The sequence below is a fragment of the Macrobrachium nipponense genome, chromosome 33, assembly GCF_015104395.2.
Source record: "Macrobrachium nipponense isolate FS-2020 chromosome 33, ASM1510439v2, whole genome shotgun sequence".
NCBI lineage: Eukaryota > Metazoa > Arthropoda > Malacostraca > Decapoda > Palaemonidae > Macrobrachium > Macrobrachium nipponense.
The window spans coordinates 32,881,461-32,906,860 of record NC_087219.1 but is presented as its reverse complement, the minus strand read 5'-3'; the positions used below and the strand labels follow the sequence as shown (position 1 = coordinate 32,906,860).

Sequence of the window (25,400 nt, the reverse complement as noted above, 5' to 3'; positions counted from 1 at the left end):
TCAGGTCTGTCTCTCCACTACCTTCAAACTTCCTCGGGCTTACACCGGGAAGAGCGAGGTAGCTAGGAGTGATCGTGAGAGGTGCGCCGCTCACGATCCCGTCACGACGCCGCACGTGCCACGTATGGTCTTAGGACCAACCAGGACGTACGCGCAAGTGATTGGAGCGACCGTCAGGGGGAGAGGGGGTAGCGTCAGTTCTGTCTCTCCGATACCTTCAACTTCCTCGGCATACGCCAGGAAGAGCTAGGTATATAGGAGTGATCGTGAGAGATGCGCCGCTCACGATCCCGTCACGACGCCGACGTGCCATGGTTGGTCTTAGGACCAACCAGGACGTACGCGCAAGTGATTGGAGGCAACCGTCAGGGATCTGTTGCTGGTCCTTCTTCTGAAGGAGGAGGGTCCTGGGAGCTGCTCTTGTTTGGAGGGACTGGACGGTCCTACTCCTCAAGACGCTGTAACTTCCGAGATTCAGAGTAACTTTACCCAGGTTATGCACTGATTCGTCAGCACACGACCGGGGGGAAGGATCGCCGCTCCCACCAGCAGAGCCCATGTCTCTGCTCGAGTCGTTTTGGGGCCCGAGAGGGAACCCAAACCGACGGTGGGTATGCCGCGATCGGAGCTTACCAATTCTGTCTTGAACCAGAGTCTCTCGTCTCCGGACAAGAAGGCTCTCTCAGTTCTGGCCGGTCGATCAAGCTACTTCCACCTCCTCTACTGCGACAGCGGCGTTTCTACGTGTCTTCGGACACCGTATTTAAATACTCCTTCGGTCCTCCTGAGAGGTTTCGACCTCGACGAGGACTGGAATGAGTCGGAGGACGGTATCGGCTCTCTCTGTCAGGTGTCGATCAGCACCCCACCCAGACGACGTTCACAGTGGCGGCAGACCCTTACCTACAGTGAGAGTTCGTAACCCTCCTCGGGAAAAACGTTTTCTCTGACGATACTTTTCCCAGACTCTGAGAGGCCATCGCCGCAAGGCGATGGCTGCTCCTACTCTTCTCCAACTGCTAGTTCCACTGGGAAGGCGAGGGAGTATCCAATCCTCCCCCATTCCCTCTCTCCTTACGGCTACGAGGGAAAAGGGGAAGGATCCTACAGAGATTTCTCTGTAGGATCCCACGTTGGCGGGGACTGCGCTACCAGGGGGGACCTTCGGGTCCTACCTGACGTAAGCCCGGTCGTTGAGGAGGGATCCTGCCCCATTCTCGATTTCTACGGGAATCGAGAGGACCACCAGCCGATATCGTTTGACGAATTCGGTGGGGGTTTCGCCAGACTGCTTAGAATTCTACGGAATTTCTAGCGCATTCAGAGTGTTTAGAGTTTCTTACGATCTCCAACACTTAGGCGAGACACGGTCCAAAGTGAGCGAGACAAGAATCCCCCCCGATATGTTACAAGATAATCGGGAACCTCGCCTATGCTCGAATTCCTGGAATTTCTAGCATTAGGAGAAGACTGCTGCTGAAAGAAGACTATCTCACAGTAGCGGACCAACCTGGAATAGAGAAGAACGGACGGGAATATCCAGTTTGGCTGGAACTATCGTCTTAGTATTCTGTTCACCATTGAAGCTTTCCTTCGAGGAAGACTTCTCCTTCACTCTCTTTAATAGAGAACGAAGGTGGTCGATCTCCAATCCTTATTTTGTTTTCTTGAAGGAAAGAATTTAGGATGGAGATCGTTGTTCAGAATCCTACAAATATACTACGTATATTAACCTCGCGACATGATTCTGCTAAGCAGTGAATGGTCCGAGGGGTAGGCGCATATCCTGGTTATTCTACGGATTGCGACTTAGACGAAAAGTATTCTAATTGAACTGCAACCCGGGTTGCCTGCTCAACCTCCCAGGAGTTTCCAGTTTCAATTTATATACTTATGGTGTTGTCACAAACAACACCATTTTAGCTTTTATATTTACCGAAATTCGTTTCGCTTAAATATAATTGCTCGAGCATATCTTTTTATGCTCGGTGGTTCTAGCCGAACGCATTTCCTCGTGGAAAGGATTACTTGGCAACTCAGGATGACGAGTCAGCGACAGCTACTGCGTATTGAATTGCCCGAGGCATTTCAGTATCAGCTGCCGCTTTGAGATAGACGGTTGTTTATGTCTTTCTCACCTGCTTGGATTGAATAACAACCGTATCTCTGCCCAAACAATCACGGACTTAAGTCTCTGATTAACGGGGATTCTCGCATACATGAATGACCATCTACTGCTGAGAAACGCTAGTATTCATCGTCTTCGGTATTGCGAGAATTTTAAACAGAGATATCTATTCGACTCATCTTTCTGTTTACCGCACGGTAACAGAATTCTGTAATAGTCTCTTGCTGCATCGTATCCCGATAATGCGAATGATTTTTGCGGAATCTGAGTTTGTCCTCAAAATATCTTGTATTCGGAGGTGTACAATTGTTCATTGTTTCACACCCCGGATTAGCAGATGTATTGAAAGACATCGCCTACTCCCACACCTGCCAGCTCTACTTCCAAACGTTCAGCCCATGAGAAGCAGTTCTTCAAGCGGCTCTCCCCTGTGTTTCATTACTGAAGAACGCCCCGCTTTCATTGCACAACGGACAGCAATGAAATGGGCGGTTAGCGTTTTCAGTCATTTGTAAGCACAGGTTTTAGAATCTTGAGATTCCTTCTCTCGATTCAGCTGGAAGACGTAGATTTGCATTCATTGCCTACCTTCGTCTTCAACGTCACATAGTGTTTCTCCTTAAGCTGAGATTCAACGTCTATGAGATTTTCTTGCCATCAGGGACCCTCGGTCTTTTGAAGGCAATTGACTTTCGCCTTTTGAGCTTATGCATTAAGAGAATCATCGCCGCGCCGTCCGGCATCGGTGACTAACAAATATTTTATTTGTTTGGTCTCTCAGCATAACTCTTTAAAGGGCGAAGGTCACGTGACTTACCCGGATGCTTGGACAACTTGCCTCTACTGATTCCGAACCAGTCAGTCGGCAGCTGTCAGAGCGTCCGAGTCAGTTACGAACTATGCTGTGGACTTAGTTCGGTTGTTCCAGAGCAATCATTACTTCGTCTTAATAGCTTGTCAGTATGAGTACTGTACATAACCAAAGTCGAGAAGAGGGATAGGTCATACGACTATTCCCTTCTTTTCATCTTAGGTAACTGCATGACTTCTCTTGAGAAGTCAAGCACAAAGGGATGGGGATTTGTGACGCTCGATTTCGTACCGATCTTCGTAGCGAAGACTCAGAACCCTTCGGTAACTGACGATTGGTTCGAGTCCTTCACAATACCCTCCCTAATGGACGTCACCGCCTCCGATACGAAGGCTATGCTGCTTTGTCCTGTGAAGGTGCGACGGAGCTGTCTGAGAAACTCGACACCCAGGAAGAGTGTGGACGCCTCTTCATCATTCTCTCGCGTTCCGCAAGAACTTCTCCGTGGCGCAGGTAATGAAGGCAGGCGCCTGGTCCAACCGGACCGCATGCACCTCCTTCTACCTTCGGATATTGCCCACAGTTCCTTGGATCTTTTTCCTTGGGAACCGTGGTGGTTGCTCAACACGTTGTGTAGTTAACCCAGACCCGCGCAGGCTGAACAGCATCGAGTCCTGGTGTGACCGTAAGAATGGATGAGGAATGAGTGTGACTGGCTCCTCTTCCCATCTTTTTCTTCCCTCTACCTTTGGGTAGAGGGACACGGTCGTCACCCTGCTGGGTAAGGACGAGATGCAGGTGAGCTACTCAATAGAGCACCAATCCTATCCCTTTCAGTAGGGATAGGAGTAAATATCCACCACTTCCTCCAACAAGGGGGAGGAAGTGATGCCAAATTGAGACAAACCCATCATTTTATGATTGTCTCTTGCAAACAGGAACAAGTTCTTGCTTGCTGGTACGAAGAGATACGCTTGCCTCTCTCTTAGTACTTGGCCCAGAGGTCTGACCATTGATCCTGCGGTGCACACCCCGATCAATCGGACAGAGGTTTGGATCCCTCCCTTGCTCTTACGACCAGGGAGGCACTCCAGGGTTGGACGAACACCAGTCTGTTCACCAAAAAGACTCAGATTCCTCCCACCAAGAAGTGAGTCTTCCTATTGTTAAAGGACCGAGGGTTTGTATTACGTATCGGAACAAATGACAATTTGTCGAAAATTGCATTTTTTCCTAACTATACAAACCTGAGGTCCTTTACATATAGTCCCACACCTCATGCCACCCTCACTCTGCAACTTTTTGCATGGGCCTAAAGCAAAAGTGATTCTTCACCCTCTCGGGCGCGCGGCGCGCGCACGATCGGACAAGCAGTTAACTACCGTCTTCTCCCTTGTTCGAAGCTTACGACCGTACCCAGCTGCCGCTAGTTATTACCTTCCTATTGTTAAAGGACCTCAGGTTTGTATAGTTAGGAAAAATGCAATTTTCGACAAAATTGTCATTTTCTTTTCCTTCCCTCCGCGCGCGGATTCTCTGCCACAAATCTCCGAAATGCGTACGTCCCATTCTCAGAATATTTGCTCCGTTTCATATTATGCATTTCATAGAGTTTTATATATGAAAATGTGCACAATTTCATGTAGAATAAAACGAAAAATAGTTGAAGGTTGTAGCTTTTCTTATTTCCGAAATAATTGTATATAAAAAAATATATATAAAAAAATTCGACATTCGGTCAACTTTAACTCGTCAGATATGGTCGAAAACTGCAATTGTAAGCTAATACTCTTACAGTATAGTAATATTCAATCATTTGTCTTTATTTGAAAGAAATTGGAAGTCTAAGACAATATTTAGATTTATTTGTGAATTTTTTGAAAAAAAATATTGTTACGTCCGCACGTACGAATTCATGCATTATTTTGTTATAACATTTTCTCTTTGTTGCTTTTATTGTTTTACAATGTGTTATATACCAAAAATGATCGCAATTTAGTGTACATTTACAACGAAAAAAAAAAGTAAACAAAAAAAAAAAGTGTTTACCTTTAAACCGTTTTGTGCACAGCGCGATTTGAATACAATTATATATGAAATTTCGTTTCTTTTGCGCTATCATATATCGCATTATTATATATGATAATATAAATTTTTTTCATTGCTGATGGTTGCATACTAAACTTCAGCTAATGACAAAAAAGGAGCCAAAAATGAACTGTTAATCTTGAAAACTAAGCGTGCTGTAATTTTTTGAAAAAAATATTTTTTCCGCTTCCGCGCTCACTCCGAAACACCTCCGGCACACGGGAGACAATTTTGTTTTTACCGCTTCGGCGATTACGGGTTAAGGAAGAGTTTCTAAGAAAAACTTTTCATTTTCCTATGTGAAATACAATTGAATTAACATATCTTCACATCTAAGAAGATTACCAGTACTATATCATCATTGTAGATATGAGGTGGGAATTCTTAAGATTTGCATAATGCATAACATTCTACGTAAATGTATTTTTTTAATTATAGTAGTTTCCAATAAAGATTTTGATATATTCTGTAATTTTCTGTAATGAAAATTTAAATTTTGAAATATTCTGGAAGTTTGTATAGAAATGGTATACATCTGAAGCTGTGGTTGATTAGGCTTAAAGTCATTCAAAAGACTGGTGGTGTTAACTTGCAGATTTTACTCTAGTGAGTATGTTGAATATAGTTTTTCTCATACAACGTAGTTCATCCTGTTGCATTTTTTTCATTTTGTATCATGCAATTGTACTTTACTTAGAGTAATTGTATCAAATAATTCTACACTATTTTGTCATTTTATAACTATCATTGAGTGCAGCTTACACTGTAAATTCAAATCCATGCCTCTTCCATTTCATTTATCTATTGTAATTAACCTCATTTAGGTGTCAGATGAAGCAGAGGTTCCTGATGATGATGTAAATTCAAGCGGACTGGATGATTTTACAAGAAAACTCACAGAGGATGATGCCCGCGTCTTAGTTGATCTTCTGAAGTTAGCAGTAGCAGGACGAGCAGGCCCAGGCTCTTCCGAAGCAATTACTAAAGTGCTTATAGGTAATAGCTAGTAATTTTACTCCAGGGCATTTACTTTGTCTTTTGCGAGATCCCGAAGAAAGTTCCATTGGTGAAGCAAAATTCTCCATGATCTCACAACTTACTCAAACCTACCAGATCACACACACACACTGAAAGCACCCAGAGAAAGGTAACAAAGAAAGATATGAAAAACTGGTAAACTAAACCGGCTTTAAAGAGATAGAGAATAATCCTGTCCTCTCTTAAAGGTGGTAAGAAAGTAACTGATAGGTCACAGGATGCCCAGGGCATTGTGAGAACTACCAATACCCTGTGACCAGGTACAGATGCCAATAGTCCCTGGATCACACAAGTTTTTTTAAATTTTACTGGATTTCCAGCTGGGGCTAGTATATATCCTAGTGTTAAGACCTCAGGTTTGTTATTTATGATAAATAATTTTTTTGTCTTTTTTTACTGTATTTTCACTATGAAAGTAACTTGAGATTCTGATTTATTTCATATAAATTAATATCAGACTAATAGTATGGGAAAACCTAACATATTTTTCCTATTCCCTAAAGGCCTAGCACGAGAAAACCAGACTGTCTCAGGAATGCTTACTGAGTTGTGTGTGACAGAGCTAGAAGATGCTGCCTCTGACACTGAAGCCATGCGATCAGTACCCCAACCTGTTGTGCAGGAGAGCTCTCACCCTTATACTGATGATTCTTCTCTGTCAGGGTCTGTAAAGATACCAGGTAAGTCATTGTAAATATATGACTTTGTTGTATATTTGGTCTTATCTTTGGGAGATAGAGGCTGTACATTATTTCTTCATTAGCTTAACTACTTATATTAAGCCATCATTAGAGTTTTATTGGGAGTAAAAAAAAATTATACTCAGTTTAGAGACTTGCTTTCCATATTTTATTCCAGAGGATATGATCTATGCATTACAAGGATTTGACTTCCACTTTGTTTATATATTCTTTGATATTTTTCAGGCGCTGAAGCTCTGAGAGTTGAGTTTGATCGACAGTGTTCAACAGAAAGGAAGCATGATCCTTTGACTATTATGGATGGAGCTGGAAAAGTTATATGTACAAGATCAGGGAGGGAATGGTCAGATTGGTCCACTGAAGTTCGCATTGCGGGTACGATTTATGCTGTCGGTATTTCAGGTTCTTGCTACATCAGCAAAGGCACTTTGTTTGCCAATTTTAAATGCATAATTATTTTTTCATTTTGAGGAGTAGGTATTGCTCTACAAAAAGTTTCAAGGGTTTGTAGGTGTAGTACACGGCAAAACAATTAACAGATATCAGACTGAAATGGCTTGGATATATGGTGAGAAGGGTCGAGGAACTGTTAGTCAGAAAGGCTTTCATGTGGAAGTATCAGGATGAATATCATTATGAAGGCTCAGGAAATAATGAGAAGGGCATAGAGAAAGTTAGACCATATGGGAATTTTGGTAGAAAGTTCACAAAAGAGACAAGGAGAGAAAACTCATGCTAGTTTAATCCATGGAAAAAAATCCCAAAAAAAAAACCCCCTCTTAAAAAAAAAAAAAAAAAAAAAAAACCCCCAAAGGATATCTGACAGAAGGACTTGAATGATGTTAATGTAGAATTGATGATGAAAAACTGAGAAATAAAACTGCATTTTAATAATATAGTATTCTATGTATTTTGAATATCATCTTTATATTTTGACAAGATATCATAACTGACATGGAGAAGCTTTACTTATAGACAGGAAATATAAGGAAACTTTGTCTTTCTTTTCCAGGTGATGAATTGCGGTGGAAATTCACTAGTGATGGATCTGTGAATGGCTGGGGTTGGCGATTTACAGTATTTCCACTCATGCCTTGCGCAGCACCTAGGGATTTGCACAGCGATCGACGCCTTCTGTCCCGCCCATTAGTTGACTTACCAATGTGCTTGCTGGACTCCTTATTACCACTTTGTACTCAAAGTGCCATTTTGTCACGTCTTGCAGCATCTCTTGCTCTCTGCGCACAGCTCTCGTCTTTAGGTATGAGTAGAATAATGTTTCACACTCTAGGATTTTGTCCTGTAATAGCATGTAACTTTTGTCGTAGCCTAAGAGCTATGTTGTTTCATGGCAGACAAGAAGAATGTAATTCTAAGACTCACCAATTTTATGGGAGGATTGTTTACAATATAATTGTTGAGGTATATATGCCCCTCATTTGTTCTTTGGAGTAGACCTGTGGTATGACAATTATTTATTTTAAGAAATTGTTTCCTTATAACTTAACTGAAGAAAATAATTCCGTTTATCATGATAAAATATTGCTTTGTTTAGGTAAGCAAGTACCAATGTGCTCCACTCATGGTTACTTTTGTATCACTGTTTGCTTTATTGTGCTATGATCTAGACTGTATTAGTGTGTGTAGTGAAGAATAAGAATCCAGAAGTTTGGTAGCATGAGCCTTTTATATATATTATCCAAGTGACTGTTTCATTTTAAAAGAACTAATTAAAGGATTACAACTTTATCAGTGATCAGTATGTGGCAGGATCACAAGCTAAAAAAACAAGCTGGCAAAATTTCCCCCACATAAACCTAATCACCCCATCTGCCCAACTCACCCCAGTCCACTTTCCTCTTTACACTACAGCATACATGCAGGACAATTGACCTATACCTACAAAAAAAACAAAAAACAAACAAACAAACAAACAAGCATGTACTTACCAACTCCAGATACTCCAGGGCTATGCTGTGCTGCCCGCCGGTCGAGGTCACAGAGATACCTACAACAACAACCAAGAACCACAACCCAATAACACAACAACAACACAACAACCAAGGACTACAACCAGCAACACAACAACCACCAAGGAACACAACCACAACTCAACAACACAGCAAACAACCAAGGAACACACCCACAATCTCACACATAACAACAAAACTTAACAACACAACAAAAGACCACTGCACAAACAACACAAAAAATCACAACAGCACAGGCACAACAACTCTAAGCAAACAACACTAACTTAACAACAACCAAATAACAAACAAAAACACACAACTCAGCTGAATATCAATGTTTTCACTAAAATGCTGCCAACACTACTGTCTCTCACAGCTTCTGACTAAAGACTCACTCAAAACACAGAACTCTGATCTCCAACAGCACCAGCAGACAACCCAGAACTCCCCAACAGCCAATCCAGTCGTTAACGATCCATACAGCAATTTCTCTCTCTCTCTCTCTCTCTCTCTCTCTCTCTCTCTCTCTCTCACACACAGACGTTGTCAAATGGAACTCCATAACTCCTCCATAAGTATTGTTAAGTATTTCAGTGATTTTCGAAGCTTTTGTTAATTTTTGAATATTTCTAATTCCTCAGCTCCTAGTCAGCGAATGTGGGCTCTCAAGACCCTGAGGAAAATTGTAACCACAGACCTAGGGTCTGGACTTAACATCCGGGCCCTCTTGTCAGCATCCTATTCCTCAAGTTCAACACCTGCCCCTTCGAGACCAATTTCTCCAGTGCCTCAGCTTTCACTCGCTCCATCAAGTTTGCCTTCATCCACCCCACAGAGTTTGGCCCCACCTGCACCTCCCTCGCTGCGGGGCAGCACGGAAAGTTTAGAATCGTCGGGTAGCTTTGTAAAGCCGACGGTAGAAAGTAAAACTGTTCCCGAGATGCCCCTTGTAAGTCTACTTAAAGGATTACCTGAGGCTCTGCTGAGACAGGCAGAATATGAGGATCCACTTGTAAGGGGTGGAAAGCATCTCATGCATTCACAGTTCTTTAAGGTAATAGTTAGTCATTTTTTAAGTTCTCTGAAGGAAATTGCTATGCATCTTTAGGTTATTGCAAATAGTGAGAAACAAAATACGTTTAGTTTCTACGTCCTGTAAAACTGTCAAGTTCATTTTTGGTTTGTCTCTTTTGGCTGCTGTATAATTCTCTAGGTACTTTGTCTTGTTCTTTACAGTGTACAAGAGATTAATTTTACACTTTAATTATTATTTTTGTTTTTTTCCCTTTTTTCTCTTCCTTTCTTACTTTGATGAATTAGATATATTATTTTATGAAAGGAAATTGCTGTGTGACTGTAATGCAACTTAGCTGTTTGGTTTGATTTTGATTCATATTTCATATTTGTAATGTTTCAACAGGTATTAGTTGGTCTAGCGTGTGACCTGGAATTAGATAGCGGGGTAGGATCAGGCGAAGCACACAAATGGGCATGGTTCAGGCGGTATTGCACGGCTTCGAGAGTGCTAAAGTCATTGATTGACCGTACCACTCTTCCATCTGGTTTCTGTGCAGATGTAAGTACTATCCTGTGATTTCTGAGTTGTTGCATAAAGTTCATTCTTCATTTTAATGTTTTTTGTGTAAGTTTTATAATTTTCATGGTTTTCAATTTATTTTTTCTTTCAGGTACGAAAGAAATTATGCGAAATGTTAGGAGAAGGTGAAGTTTTATCTTTAGAGCATGAGGATCACAGCTCATTCTTACACCAACATGATGAACAGCTCTTATTGTGGTTCAACAGGTATAGTGGAAATTGATGTCATCCTTTCCGTTTAAGTTCCTGATTCATTGCTTTTTCTCTTTGGTTTAGAGTCTGTTTCTTGGTGTTGCATACTTAACCACCTTTATCCCAACACCCAAGAGTTTTCTATCCTGGACAGATTTATAAGAGTTGATTAATGCATTTATATTACACATAAATGTTGGTAAAACATGAAGAAAACAATGTAAGACATAATAGGGGAGCAAAGCTGAATTATAAATTGGAGTTGTATGAGGTGTAAGTATAATAATACTCAAGAGAAAGCTTTAATTTTCATAGGATATTTGAAGGTATTCAATTACTTTTACTTGTTATCATGGCCAACTGTGCAAAAGATAGGTACTGTGTTTAATTTAGACATTGTTAGACATTGCCATATAAAATTTTTATTCACAAACTAATTGGCATAATGAAGTTATTTTATAGTACATATAATCACTTGTAATTATTTTACTGTAGCTGTATCTGTTTTTTTCATCATTTGAATAGACAATACTATAACTATATCTTATTTTACTCATTATTTGAATAAACAGTAATGGAAAACGAAGAAAAGATCTGCATACATAAGAGCTCGTGCATGTGAGTGTGAGATGCATTAAAGTTTAGGAAACAATTATTAGAAAGCTGTAATGTGGTTATGTGTGTGTAAGAAATAAGTTATTACTTTGCAAAGGTTTTCATAGCCAGTTTAAGTGGAGAGACCAGTTGGGAACAGAGAGACAAATAATTTGATGATAGACAATTCATCTTCCATATGTAAAAATGTTGAAAATGTTTTATTTACTTTCAGGCTCGATTGTATTTTATTTGGCTCTGTTTTAGGTAAAAGAATGACGTGGGTACTTTTGCTTCATTAATTAATTACCAAAGATCATAGGAGTGGTAGAAGTAACATAATTAAGTTTTTTTTTATATATAAATATGATACAATTGTATACCTTTTTCATGATGGATTTTTGTTTCTTTTAGACGACCTGAGGATTGGACTCTGTCTTGGGGTGGCAGCGGCAGCATCTTTGGTTGGGGCCACAACCACAGAGGCCAGCTGGGAGGTGTTGAAGGAGCCAAAGTCAAGTTACCAACTCCTTGCGACACACTAACAGCGCTAAGACCTGTGCAGCTCATTGGTGGTGAACAGACTCTGTTTGCTGTCACGGCTGATGGAAAGGCGAGTCTTATTCTTTCAACTCATTTTCCTTCAAAAATAAAATGATTTTTGATGATGAATCATTGTTTTGATGCTCTGTGATTTTTTAGTGAGTTGGAAACTAACCCCCATAATCTCTGTCTCTTTACAGGTATATGCCACAGGATATGGGGCTGGAGGGCGATTAGGCATTGGAGGTGTAGAGTCAGTTTCTACACCTACTTTACTTGAGTCTATCCAGCACATTGTTATTCGAAAGGTAGCCGTCAACTCTGGTGGAAAGCATTGCCTTGCTCTGACAGCTGATGGAGATGTGTATTCATGGGGTGAAGGAGATGATGGAAAATTAGGCCATGGTAACAAAAGGTGTGTATATTTATATTATAATAGTATGGGAAAATATATGGGTACTAGCTATTAGGCTATCAGTTTACTTTCTGTTTTGTTCATGCCACTTACCTGACAGATATATATATAGCTGTATTTTCTGAAGTCCGACAGAATTTCAAAACTCGCGGCACACGCAGTGGACGGCCAGGTGGTATACCCACCCATTCCCGCCGCTGGGAGGCGGGATATCAGGAACCATTCCCATTTCTATTCATATTTTTTCTGTCGCCGGTCGGTAAACAACTGTTTACAGACCTCTGCTCAGGTTTTTTTGGATTGGATTTGACTCGCTTTTAAGTATCTGATTGGTTTTTTGGTATTGAATTGGATTGTTGAATTGGCATGGCGCGATAGGTGGACCGTTTTTTTATTTTGGTTATTGGCGTTTCTATAAAAGATATGTCTGGATCAAGTGCTGTGAGTTTCAGAGTGTGTGTGAGGACTGATTGTAAGGTGAGGCTACCGAAAGCATCGGTAGACCCCCACACAGTATGTATGAGTTGTAGGGGGCATAATTGTTTGGTGGATAATCGGTGCAATGAATGTGAGAGAGTTGACGATGATGATTGGAGAGTATATGAGTCCTATCGCCTTAAATTGGAGCGCGATAGGATCAGGAGGGTCTTCTCAGGAGTGGTTCTACCAAAAGGTTAAGGCTAACATCTCTTCCTGTATTAACACCTGTAGAGTTTGCAACCCTAAACCTGTGTTGCCTTCGGGCTCTGATTCTGTGTCGGGAGAAGCTAATGCTCTCAATCTTATTTTGGAGTCTCTACGCACTCTGGAGACCAAAGTGAAAGCCTTGGAAACTGGCTCGGTGCAAAGTGTGTGATCGTGCCCCTAGTGTTGTGGATGGGGGCGGCAGATCGGCCCCATAATGCCTCTAGGTCTAGACCTCTATCAGACTCCCAAGACTCAGGAGTAGGGTATGTCGAAAGCCGCAAGAGGGTTACGGGGGCTCCCCACCGATCTGGCGTCCCTTCGGCAGGCCTTGTAGCAAAGTCCCAGGCTGCCAAGGAGCGCGCACGAGCGCGCGTCTGAAAGAGTGCTTTTCGTCCTCCGAAGCGTCCTCCCCTCCCCGCGCAAGGGGTGGAGCGCTCGGAGAGACTCTCGTCCTCTGAAAAGGACGTTTCGTGTTGAGGACGCCTTCACGTCCTGTATCGCCGCTTTCGTCGGAGGATGCGTATGACGCTTTTCCGCCTCAGAAAAGGGGCAAGATCTCCTCCGATAGACGCTGGGTTGCGTGCACAGGCGCGTCTACCTGAGAAGCAGGTAGCTTGTAACCTGTGAGAAGGAAGGAGGCGTCCACCCCTCGCCCCTCGTCTTCTCGCAGGATCAGTCCTGCTTCCTCTGTTCGTTCTTCTCCAACGAAGAACATTCTTTTGTCCCTTCAGGACCAGCTATCGACGCTTATGGCTCAGAGGACTCGCCCAGCAGCAGTCGAGCCTAAGCGGAGGAAGGACCTTAGACTGCCCGTCAAGAGGACGAAGCAGTCTCCTCTCCCTCTCCTACTTCGTCTCGTTCGCCGATCGCTTCTCCTTCGGCGATTCGCCGATCTCGTTCGTTCCTCTAAGAAGGACGTTGCGTCAAGACGCTTTGAGGAGGGACGCTCAGCCACGACGTTCGACAGGACGACTCGTCAGGACGCTAGGCAGGACGCTAGGCAGGACGCTTGGCAGGACGCTTGGCAGGACGCTCGCAGGACGCTTGTCAGGACGCTCGGCAGGACGCTGGCAGGACGCTAGGCAGGACGTTCGTCAGGACGCTCGCCAGGACGCTCGACAGGACGCTCGGCAGGACGCTCGCCAGGACGCTCGCCAGGACGCTTGGCAGGAAGCTCGCCAGGACGTTCAGGGCTCTTTTCAAGACGCTTTGGGGACTCCGATCAAGAAGTCGTACCCCAAGACGCTAGTTTGCGCGCACAGGCACGTATTCCATGCGAAAATGTCTTCCCTTTCGTTTAAGAAACGTAAGGACGCTTCTCTGGCAAGTGAGGCTGCTCGGGTGTCGCTAAGGACGCTCGTCCTCGTCAGGATGCTCTACCTGCTTCAAGTGGTAAGCGTCATAGAGAAGACAGCCGAAATAAGGCTTCATCTAGTAAGGATAGGGGTCCTCTGATTAAGTCAAGACCCGACATTAGGACGCCCTCTCCGGACAGGCGGTCTCCGCTTCCGTGTAGAGAAGAAGGAGAGCTGAGTAGTTCGGCTGACTCGGTTGAAGAGGAACCTTTTGCGGCCCCTTCAATTTCAGATTATAAAGTTCTCGTGCGGCTGTTGCGTTTCTTTCTTTTGAAGACAAGTTTCAGCTGCAGCTCCCAAGTCTCCTCCTTCGCAGTTTTCATCATCTAAAACTGGTAAAACCCGGAGTTTGTGGAGATGAAACTTCGCTCTCCACTAAACGTGCGTTTAAGAAACTCCAAGATTGGATGGTACGAAGGAGAGATCAAGGCAAGACGACTTTCGCCTTGCCTCCAGCTAGACTCAGCGGAAAAGGGGGCATTTGGTATAGAACCAAAGAAGAAGTAGGAGTTCGTATCCCGCCCTTCTTCAGCTCAAGGAGATTTCTCCAGCTTGGTGGATTCGCAGAGGAGGTCTCTTTTACCTCCTCCTGCTTAAAGTGACCTGGACCTCTACGAGACGGACCATCATTTGGAAGGGTCTGCTCCGGATCTTTGAAGTGTTCAACTTCCTTGACTGGTGTTTGGGAGTTCTGGATCTGCAAGCGAGAAGCCCAGAATCTCTCAGTCTGGGGGAGCTGTCCAGCGTGTTAGCATGTATGGACAAAGCCGTCAGGGATGGTTCGGAGGAGATCGTCTCTCATTTTGGAACGGCCTTATTGAAAAAGAGAGCTTTGCTGTGCAATTTCACAGCTCGTTCGGTAACTCCAGCTCAGAAAGCGGATTTGCTGTTTTCTCCTCTTTCGAACCATCTCTTCCCCCAGACTTTAGTAAAGGACCTGACTAACAGTTTGCAAGAGAAGGCAACGCAGGACCTTTTGGCCCAGTCTACAAGACGTTCGGCAGTACCTTCAACCTCTTCAGCTGCGGTTCGACCGCCGAAGAAGGTTAAGCCCTTTCGTGGGGCTCCCCCCTCGAGAGCAGCTCCTCGAGGGAGAGGGTTTCACGAGGAAGAGCTTCCTTTAAGTCAAAGCCTTCCAAGTGAGAAGCATGTCCTTCAGACACCAGTCGGAGCCAGACTGAAGTTTTTTGCGGGAGCGTGGAGAGAGAGGGACACGGACTCTTGGTCCCTCAAGATCGTGGAGCAGGGGTACAAGATCCCCTTTTTAGATCTTCCTCCTCTTTTCTACGACTCCAGAGACCTTTCTCCATCCTATCAGGGAGAGAGGAAGCAAGTATTATTCGATCTCCTTCAACAAATGATCGAGAAAAGAGCGGTGGAACAAGTCGTGGACCTGGGGTCCCCAGGTTTTTACAACAGGATTTTCCTAGTACCGAAGCAGTCGTCAGGTTGGCGTCCAGTTCTAGATATAAGCAGGCTCAATCTTTTCGTGGAAAAGACCAAATTCACGATGGAGTGTTCTGGGAGCCTTGAGACCGGGCGACTGGATGGTATCCTTAGACTTGCAGGACGCGTACTTTCACATCCCGATCCACCCTCTTTCAAGAAAGTATCTAAGGTTTGTCTTAGACAAAAAAGTGTGGCAGTTCAAAGCTATGTGTTTCGGCCTGACACGGCTCCAATGGTGTACTGTAGTCATGAAGAACGTGGCGAGGTGGCTACACTCTTCGGGGATAAGAGTTTCCCTGTACCTCGACGACTGGCTGATCAGAGCGTCGTCGAGAGAGAAGTGTCTGAAGGACTTGCAGTTCACTTTAGCCCTAGCAAAGTCCCTGGGACTTCTGGTCAACCTCGAAAAGTCGCATCTGACCCCAACACAGTCCATCGTGTATCTGGGGATTCAGATGGATTCAGTGGCTTTTCGAGCGTTTCCGTCCCAGGAACGTCAGCGGCTAGGCTTAGAAAAGATCTCAGCCTTCCTAGGGAAAGAGACTTGCTCGGCGAGGGAATGGATGAGTCTGCTTGGGAACCAGTGTTTTCCCTCGCTAGAAAGGTTTTGTTTCCTTGGGAAGACTGCACCTCAGGCCTCTCCAATTTTTCCTTGCGGACGAGTGGAAGGCCAAGGACGATCTCAATGCCATATTGAGAATATCGCTTCCGATAAAGAACCATCTAAGATGGTGGTTGGACCCTCAGAAGCTTCAGGAAGGTGTGTCCCTAAGTCTTCTGAGCCCCGACCTAGTGTTGTTCTCCAACGCTTCCATCACGGGCTGGGGAGCAACACTAGGAGGGAAGGAAGTGTCAGGCTCCTGGAGAGGGGAACAGGTAGCCTGGCATATAAATGTCAAAGAACTGGCAGCAATATTTCTGTCCATGCAGTTCTTCGAAAGGAGTTTGAAGAAACAAGATTGTTCAGGTAAACTCGGACAATACCACAGCACTCGCTTATTTAAAAAATCAGGGAGGAACACACTCCAGAACTTTGTTTTCCCTGGCGAGAGAGATTCTGCTGTGGGCAAAGAGAAGAAATGTGACAATCCTGACGAGGTTCATTTGCAGGAGTGCAAAACGTTCAGGGCAAATCTTCTCAGTCGTCGGGAACAAATCCTACCGACGGAATGGACCTTGAACGAGGACGTGTGTCGGGACCTTTGGACGTTGTGGGGACGTCCGCTGTCGACTTATTCGCGACGTCAAGGACCAAGAGACTTCCTCTTTATTGCTCCCCGGTCCTGGATCCAGAAGCGATCGCGGTAGACGCGTTGCTTTGGAATTGGACGGGTCTAGACCTGTACGCCTTCCCACCATTCAAGATTTGGGGAAGTCATGAGGAAGTTTGCGGCCTCAGAAGGGACGAGGTTGACCCTGATCGCTCCGATGTGGCCAGCGAGAGAATGGTTCACAGAGGTCATGTCTTTCCTTGTAGACTTTCCAAGGACATTGCCCTGGAGGAAAGATCTACTCAAACAGCCTCACTTCAAAAGGTTTCACCAAAACCTCTCCGCTCTGGGTCTGACTGCGTTCAGACTATCGAAAAGTTGGCCAGAGCGAAGAGGTTTTCGAAAGCAGCTGCGAGAGCAATCTCACATGCAAGACGTGCTTCCACAAGAGCTGTTTACCAATCGAAGTGGGCTTCCTTCAGGGCATGGTGTAAAAAGGAGGAGTTTCCTCTTCCTCGACCTCTGTGAACCAGATAGCTGATTTTCTGCTCTTTCTCAGAATGTGCAGAAATTAGCGGTCCCTACCATCAAGGGATATAAAAGCATGTTGTCAGCGGTTTTTAGGCACAGAGGGGCCTTGACCTTTCTGACAACAAGGACATTCATGACCTTTTAAAATCTTTCGAGACTTCGAAGGTTCCTCAAATGAGACCTCCGTCATGGAACCTTGACGTGGTTCTTAAATTCCTTATGTCAAGTCCTTTCGAACCGCTTCAGGCAGCGTCTCTTCGAACTTGACAAGGAAGGCTCTTTTCCTAACTTCTCTTGCGACGGCTAAGAGAGTTAGTGAAATTCAAGCGTTTAGTAATTTAATGGGATTCAAAGGAGACAATGCTGTCTGCTCGTTGAACCCAACTTTCTTGCGAAGAATGAAAATCCTTCGAACCCTTGGCCGAAAACTTTCGAGATCAAGGGTATGTCAAGTCTGGTGGGCCAAGAACCAGAGAGAGTCCTGTGCCCGGTCAGGGCTCTCAAGTTCTATGTACATAGAACAAAAGAAAAGGGTAAAGGAGGCCCTCAGGTATAATCTATCTGGGCTCTGTGAAGAGACCAGAGTTACCTTTATCGAAGAATGCTGTTGCTTTCTTTCTAAGGGACGTCATTAAGGAGGCTCATTCATCTTTCCAGAAGACTGATTTGAGCCTCTTACGAGTGAAAGCGCACGAAGTTCGAGCTGTCGCTACCTCTCTTGCCTTCCAAAAGAACATGTCAATCAAGGACATTCTTGATTGCACCTTTTGTTTTGGAGGAGTAACTCCGTCTTCGCCTCACATTACCTAAGGGATGTGAGAACGATTTATGACGATTGTAATTCACTGGGGCCATACGTTTCTGCGGACACAGTCTTGGGGTCCGGAAGTAGCTCTTTCCCTATCCCTTAGTTAGGATTAGGTTAGTTTTGTTGTTGTGTTTTTAGGTTGTGTGAGTCTTATGTGAAGATCTCCCATCCTTTAGTTAGTTTTAAGGGGTTTTTTGTGAAATAGTGGCAGGTGGTGGTCAGTTGCTTCGTTGCCCTCATATGTATGGCCTCGATGGTCTTGTCACGTTGAGGTCTCGTACCCGTTGACAGATCATCCAGAGCGCACCAGCACTACAGGTCTCCACCTGGCTGGCAACTCTGATTTAAGCAAAAGCAGCCTTAAGTGACAGTAATCACATAGTCTACTTTGCAAACAGGTGAGGAACCAAGATGTATATCATCTACTTAATTTAAGTTTCCTAAAAAATCCTATTCTGTCTCTTCCCGCCATCCGAAGGTGGGATTCAGCTATATATATATCTGTCAGGTAAGTGGCATGAACAAAATGTTATTGTTATTATACAATTAAGTTTGTTCATACTTACCTGGCAGATATATATATAGCTGTATTTTCTGAAGTCCGACAGAATTTCAAAACTCGCGGCACACGCAGTGGGCGGCCAGGTGGTAGTACCCATTCCCGCCGCTGGGAGGCGGATATCAGGAACCATTCCCATTTTCTATTCATATTTATCAATGCCACTGTCTCCTGAGGGGAGGAGGGCGGGCAATTTAATTATATATATCTGCCAGGTAAGTATGAACAAACTTAATTGTATAATAACAATAACATATTATCTTCAAATGGACAGTTTCTGACTGATGGGGTTTTTAACCAGAATTCCTCTCTAAGATTTGCATTTTTAGAGGCATTTAAATTGTGAGAATTATCACCACTTCATTTCCTCTTATTTTACATTTGATTCATTGGCAGTCCATATGATCGACCAAGACTCATTGAAGCTCTGCAAGGAAAGGGGGTGATTGAAATTGCATGTGGTGGAGCACACTCGGCTGCTATAACATCCTCAGGAGAACTGTACACATGGGGAAAAGGCAGATACGGAAGGCTGGGCCATGGCGACTCAGAGGTAAGCCAGTGTTTTCAAGATTTAAATTAGAATTTTACACATGCAACTTACCCGGCAGATATATACTTAGCTAATGTCTCTGACGTCCGACAGAATTCAAAACTCGTGGCACACGCTACAGGTAGGTCAGGTGATCACCCCCTACCGCCGCTGGGTGGCGGTAATAGGAATCACTCCCGTTTTCTGACAGATTTTCTCTGTCGCCGGTGCTAACAACAACTTTGTTGGTAGCTCCTGCATAGAATTTCTTGCTTGCTTCGCCGAGGATTATTTGGGAAGTATTTGATCTTTGGTTTTTGGCATACGCTGTTTTTTGGATTTGGATTGATAATATGTCTGATTTAACACCTGGAACTCTGTTTAGAGTACAGTAAGTCCTCGGGTTACGCTGGTCTCGACTTACGATGTTTCGTGGTTACGAACGCGCCCCCATAAAAATATAAAAAATAATATTTTGCGTCGTTCCGTCTTACGCGGTTTAGCGTCGTAAGCAACGTAAACAAACGCGAACTAGTTCCAGGCGCACGGCGGAAGAATACGCTTTGTGGGGGAGAGGACGGCGTCGCTTCGCTACGCTCATTCCTCGCCCATACGCCATTTTGGTTGTTTACACTGCCTCTCTCTCCCTCGTGTTGTATCGTTTTTGTAACTTTTTGCTCTTTGTTATGGCTCCCAAGCGCAAGGCGGACTCTTCTGATGGTAGTGCATCGAAGAAAAGAAAGGCCATCACCATGGAAATTAAAGTGGACATTATAAAGCGATCTGAGAAGGGAGAAACGCCAACAAACATTGGCCGCTCGCTTGGCCTTAGCCGTTCGACCGTTGCTACCATTATCAAAGATAAAGAGCGCATCGTTGAACATGTGAAAGGATCTGCTCCTATGAAAGCGACAGTGATAACTAAGCAGCGTAGTGGTCTAATAATTGAAATGGAAAGGTTATTGGTGCTTTGGTTGGAAGACCAAAATCAACGGCGTATCCCAGTCAGCCTTATGGTGATTCAGGTTCTTTTTCTCTTCACTAACCTCCCCCAGTCTCTCCAGCACCGCAGCTTCCTCTCCAGTGTGCAAGCCAATCAAACTAATAAAGGTAAGGAATTGTTCTCTCGTTGTTATTGATAGGTATTTACATTAAATCATGTGGTATTTTTCAATGTTCCGACTTACGCTGAAAATCGTGTTACGATGCATCGTAAGAACGGATCAACGTCGTAACTCAAGGACCCCCTGTATGTATAAATGAAGGATGCAAGGTGAGGTTGCCTAAGGCTACTTTGGACCCTCACACTGTTTGTGTAAAATGTAGGGGAAGGGAATGTTCAGTTAAGGATACATGTGATGCATGCGAGAGTTTAACTGAAGTGCAATGGAAAGATCTAACTGCATACGTGAAAAAATTAGAGAAAGATAGAATTAGGAAAGCTTCGGCTAGAAGTTCAAGTAGATCCTGTTCTGCGGAACAGGATAGTATCTCTAACCCTGCAGTAGCTTCGCCATCTTCCTTTTTGGTTTCAGCTCCTTCCCCCCACAGCGAACTCGTAGATGCGTCTTCCGAGAGAGCCGCTGTGGAAGCATCAATACGCAATTTGCAACAGCAATTGCGTGATATAGACCAAGGTAAGAGTGAAGTGTGTAGTGACGTGTGCAGTGTCCCCAGTGCAGGGGAGGGGGCGTCTGACCGACTCCGCATCGCTCCTAGGCCTAGACCTCTTTCAGACTCCCATGCCCAAGGGAGGAGGAATGTCGAAAGCCGCAAGGGGGATATAGAGTATCCCTAATGGTCAGGCGTCCCTTCAGCAGATCCTGTAGGCTCGTCCCAGGCTGCTTTGGAGAGCTATAGGAAAAGCCTCCTAAGGAAGTTTTTCCGATTCAGATTCGTCCTCACCTAAGCGTGGATGGAGCTCCTCTTCTAAATCGCGCCCTCTCAAGAGAGCCTGGAAACCGTCAGGAGAAGGCGCTCTTGACTCCAGCCCGGAACCTTTTCCGGAGTATTCTCCTGCACCAAAGAAAGTAAAGAAGTCTCCTGAATCTTCACCAGAAGGGATTCGCTCATCTAATAAGAGATTCCTGTTGGACCTTCAAGCGAATCTCTCATCCTTAATAGGCTCTCTTTCGACTAGTAGGCGCAAGGAGCCTTCTCGCAGGAAGGACTCCTCTCTTCCAGTTAAGAGCTCTTTTAGGAGGCCTTCTCCTAGTAGGAAGGCGGAATCTAGTAGACGCTTTTCCCTAGTAAGAACCTCTTCTCCTCCGAGAGTAGACGACTCGTTTTATACTTTGTCTAGACAGGGAAGATTGTATTCCCCGCACAGAAGCTCGGATGCTAGGAAGAGTCATAGCGCAAGGCGCCAAGATGTAGGCTCTAGATCCTCTCCTTGTAGGAGTAAGGAGAGATTCTCCACGCGAGAAGGTAGTGATCGCTTAGTCTCAGTCGAACGATCTCCTAGGAGTAGGATCTCCTCTTCAAGCGGAAGGAAGGAACGAGAGAGGGTATGCTCTGTCCATAGGGATAGAGGTGAGAAGGGCTCTCCTTCTAAAGATTTTGATGTCTCGTCTAGAAGGCGCCAACTTTCGGTAGGACGCCTGGATGAGGGAAGTCCTTTGCATTCCTCGAGACCTGTAGCTCGCGATAGGCTTTCCTCAAGGGAGTCAAGCGCCTCTCCTAGCAGGTTACAAGACTTTGGAAAGAGCCTAAACATGGATTCGCACCCTACTCCTGGAAGAGTCTCAAGAGTAGATGCTTACTAATCTCCTAGCAGGCGTCAAGAGCCTGAAAGGAGCCTAATCTCGGATTCGCGCCCTACTCCTGTAAGACGAGCAAGAGTAGGTGCAAGCGCCTCCCCTCAAAGGCAACAAGAGCCTAAGAAGAGCCTTGCCAGGGATTCGCGCCCTACTCCTGGAAGAGGCTCAGGAGTAGGCTCTAACTCCTCACCTCGTAGGCTTCAAGAGCCTGAAAGGAGCCTCTTTTCAGACTCGCACCCTACTCCTGGAAGTCACAGAAGAGTAGGCGCAAGCGCCTCTCCTCACAGGCGCCAAGAGCCTGAAAGGATCCTAACTCTGGATTCGCGCCCTATTCATAGTAGGCGCTCGAGAGTAGACACAAGTGTTTCACCGAATAGGCGCCAAGAGCCTGGAAAGGTAGGCTCTAGATCCTCTCCTATCAGGTATCAAGAACCTGTAGAGTGGCAGGAAGCGGAGGATTCTTCTTTCCCGAGGAAGCATATCCTGGGGATTGAACTTGCGTCTTCATCTGGCGAACTCTTGAAGGATAAGAGTCGCATGCCTTCCAGGACTTCTTCTCCTAAGAAGTCTCCCTCTCCGAACGTAACCTTGGAGGAAGTCTCGGAAGAGAAAGAAACTAAAGAAGTAGGAATCTCTGATTATAAGAGACTTTCGTCACTGCTACTTCAAGAGTTTGTGGACTCACTGTGCTCGGCTGATCCTCCTTCTCCAGGCTCTCTTCTGTCAAGTACTAAGTTGGCAAAGTCCCCCTCTTTTGTCAAGATGCGGCTATTAAGAATCTAGAGAACTGGCTCCTGGTTAAGAAGGAGGCAGGTAAGACGGTGTTTTTGTGCCCTCCGTCTAGACTAGCAGGTAAGCCGGGTGTCTGGTACGACACGAAGGAGCCCATGGGGCTAGGCCTTCCGGCTTCTGCAAACGCGGATTTTTCAGCATTGGTGGACTCATCTAGAAGACGCTCTCTACTGTCAGCTAAAGTGTCTTGGGGAATGTGCGAGATGGACCATTTACTCAAGGGTCTATTTTGCACATTAGAAGTCTTCAACATCATGGATTGGGCTTTAGGAGCTCTAGCAAAAAGAGTGCAGGATCCAGAGTTTGTGACGATGGAGGTGTTATCCAGCGTCCTTTCGTGCCTGGACAAGGCAGTCATGGATGGATCCACAGAAGTGGCCTCTCTCTTTGGAGCAGGAGTGCTCAAAAAGAGATCAGTATACAGCTCGTTTCTCTCCAAGTCAGTTTCTCCCTTACAGAGAGCCTCTTTACTTTTTTCCCTGCTCTCGGGATACCTGTTTCCTCAGGAGACAGTGAAGGACATTTCAAGATCGCTTTCGGAGAAGGCTACGCAAGATCTTCTTGCCCAGTCCGCCAAGAGGCTTAAACCTGCTGTACCGATGGCTAAGAGAGAGGGAGGTACGAATAAGGCTTCTTTCCAACAGCCCTTTCGAGGACGAGCAACCTCGAGACCCGCCCTTAAGAGTAGAAGACCGTTTAAGAGAGGCGATCTTCTCGAAGACCATTCTCAAAGCTGCAGTGAGACAGGAGTCCTCCAGACTCCAGTAGGAGCCAGACTTTTGAGGTTTGCGAAGGTCTGGGCTCAGAGAGGGGCGGACAACTGGTCCCTCTCTATCCTCGAGAGAGGATATCTTATCCCCTTCAGGGAAAAACCTCCCTTAACCACCACACCAAGGGAGTTGGCGGCAAAATACAGAGATCCTTTAAAGAACCAAGCCCTCATACATCTGGTGCAACAGATGTTAGAAAAGAAGGCGATAGAAAAGGTACTAGACCTTCAATCTCCAGGCTTTTACAATCGCCTCTTCCTGGTACCAAAAGCCTCGGGGGAGTGGAGACCAGTGCTGGATGTAAGCGCCCTGAATCACTTTGTTATCAAAACAATGTTCACAATGGAGACGACTTCCTCAGTTCTCTCAGCGCTTAGACAAGGGGATTGGATGGTGTCCTTGGACCTACAAGATGCCTACTTTCATGTACCCATTCATCCCTCGTCCAGAAAGTACCTAAGATTTATGGTACAGGGCCAAGTATTTCAGTTTTGCACCCTTTGTTTCGGTCTTGCCACAGCTCCCCAAGTTTTCACGGGATTGATGAAAAATGTAGCTCATTGGCTACATTTGAAAGGAATAAGAATCTCTCTGTATCTCGACGATTGGCTGATTCGCTCTCAATCCAGGAATCAGTGTCTGGAGGACTTAAGATCGACGTTGGATCTAACTCAGTCCCTGGGGCTGTTAGTGAACCTCGGGAAATCCCAGATGGATCCCCAGCAAAACATTGTCTATCTGGGGATTCTGATGGATTCTCGGGGTTTTCAAGTGTTTCCGTCCATAGAAAGACAGGAGCGATATATTCTAAAAGTGAAAACCTTCCTAGAGAAAGAACAATGTTCCACAAGGGAATGGATGAGTCTTCTGGGGACCCTCTCCTCGTTGGAACAGTTCGTTTCTCTAGGGAGGCTTCACATAAGACCCCTTCAATTCTTCTTGAAGGAGAATTGGGACCAGAGGAATCAGGATCTGTGGGACTCTTTTCCTCTCTCCAAAGAAATAAAGGAAAACCTCAGCTGGTGGTTAGAACCAGGCAGACTCAACAAGGGACTATTGCTGCAGTTACCGAACCCCTCCCTAGTGTTGTTTACAGACGCTTCGGAAGTGGGATGGGGGGCGACGTTGGGCCCGAGAGAAGTGTCAGGCACCTGGAGTGGGGAACAGGTGTCCTGGCACATCAACGAGAAAGAGTTAGTGGCAGTGCATCTAGCTCTCAGGCAGTGGGAATCCCAAGTCTCAAACTCAGTGTTGCAAGTGAACTCAGACAACACGACAGCTCTAGCCTACATAAGAAAACAGGGGGGACTCACTCCTTCTCACTGTACAAGAAGGCGAAGGAGCTTCTTCTATGGTCAAAGGAGCGGAACATCACGCTCTTAACGAGGTTTATTCAAGGCGAGAAAAACGTAAGAGCAGACTTGCTGAGCAGGAAAGACCAAGTCATTTCCACGGAGTGGACTCTGCACTCAGAGGTCTGCAGCCAGATTTGGAACCTCTGGGGGAGGTCAAACATAGACCTGTTTGCAACACATTGGAATGCCAGGCTGGAGAACTACTGCTCTCCGATTTCGGATCCAAGGGCAGTAGCAGTAGACGGTCTCCTCCTAAATTGGGAAGGAATAGACGGGTACGCTTTTCCTCCTTTCAAGATCATAGGAGAGGTCATAAGAAAGTTTGTTTTGACGAAAGGAGCGAAGCTGACCCTAATCGCCCCATTCTGGCCAGCTCAAGAGTGGTTCACAGAGGTACTGGAATGGATGATAGATTTTCCAAGGTACCTGCCTTTACGGAACGATCTTCTCAGACAGCCCCACTTCGACAGATACCACAAAAACCTCCCCGCGCTCGGTCTGACTGCCTTCAG

At 45.1% G+C, this 25,400-nt stretch overlaps 1 protein-coding gene across 1 annotated transcript in view; it reads left to right on the top strand.

The window, feature by feature from the left end:
• LOC135202828 (E3 ubiquitin-protein ligase HERC2-like) overlaps positions 1-25,400 on the top strand; it is a 194,108-nt gene that overhangs the window by 68,790 nt on the left and 99,918 nt on the right. Inside the window, 10 exon segments of the mRNA XM_064232287.1 lie at positions 5,852-6,023; positions 6,569-6,745; positions 6,992-7,141; positions 7,779-8,027; positions 9,381-9,793; positions 10,160-10,315; positions 10,428-10,543; positions 11,537-11,735; positions 11,866-12,080; positions 19,077-19,233. Coding sequence (XP_064088357.1) covers positions 5,852-6,023; positions 6,569-6,745; positions 6,992-7,141; positions 7,779-8,027; positions 9,381-9,793; positions 10,160-10,315; positions 10,428-10,543; positions 11,537-11,735; positions 11,866-12,080; positions 19,077-19,233 — 2,004 coding nt within the window.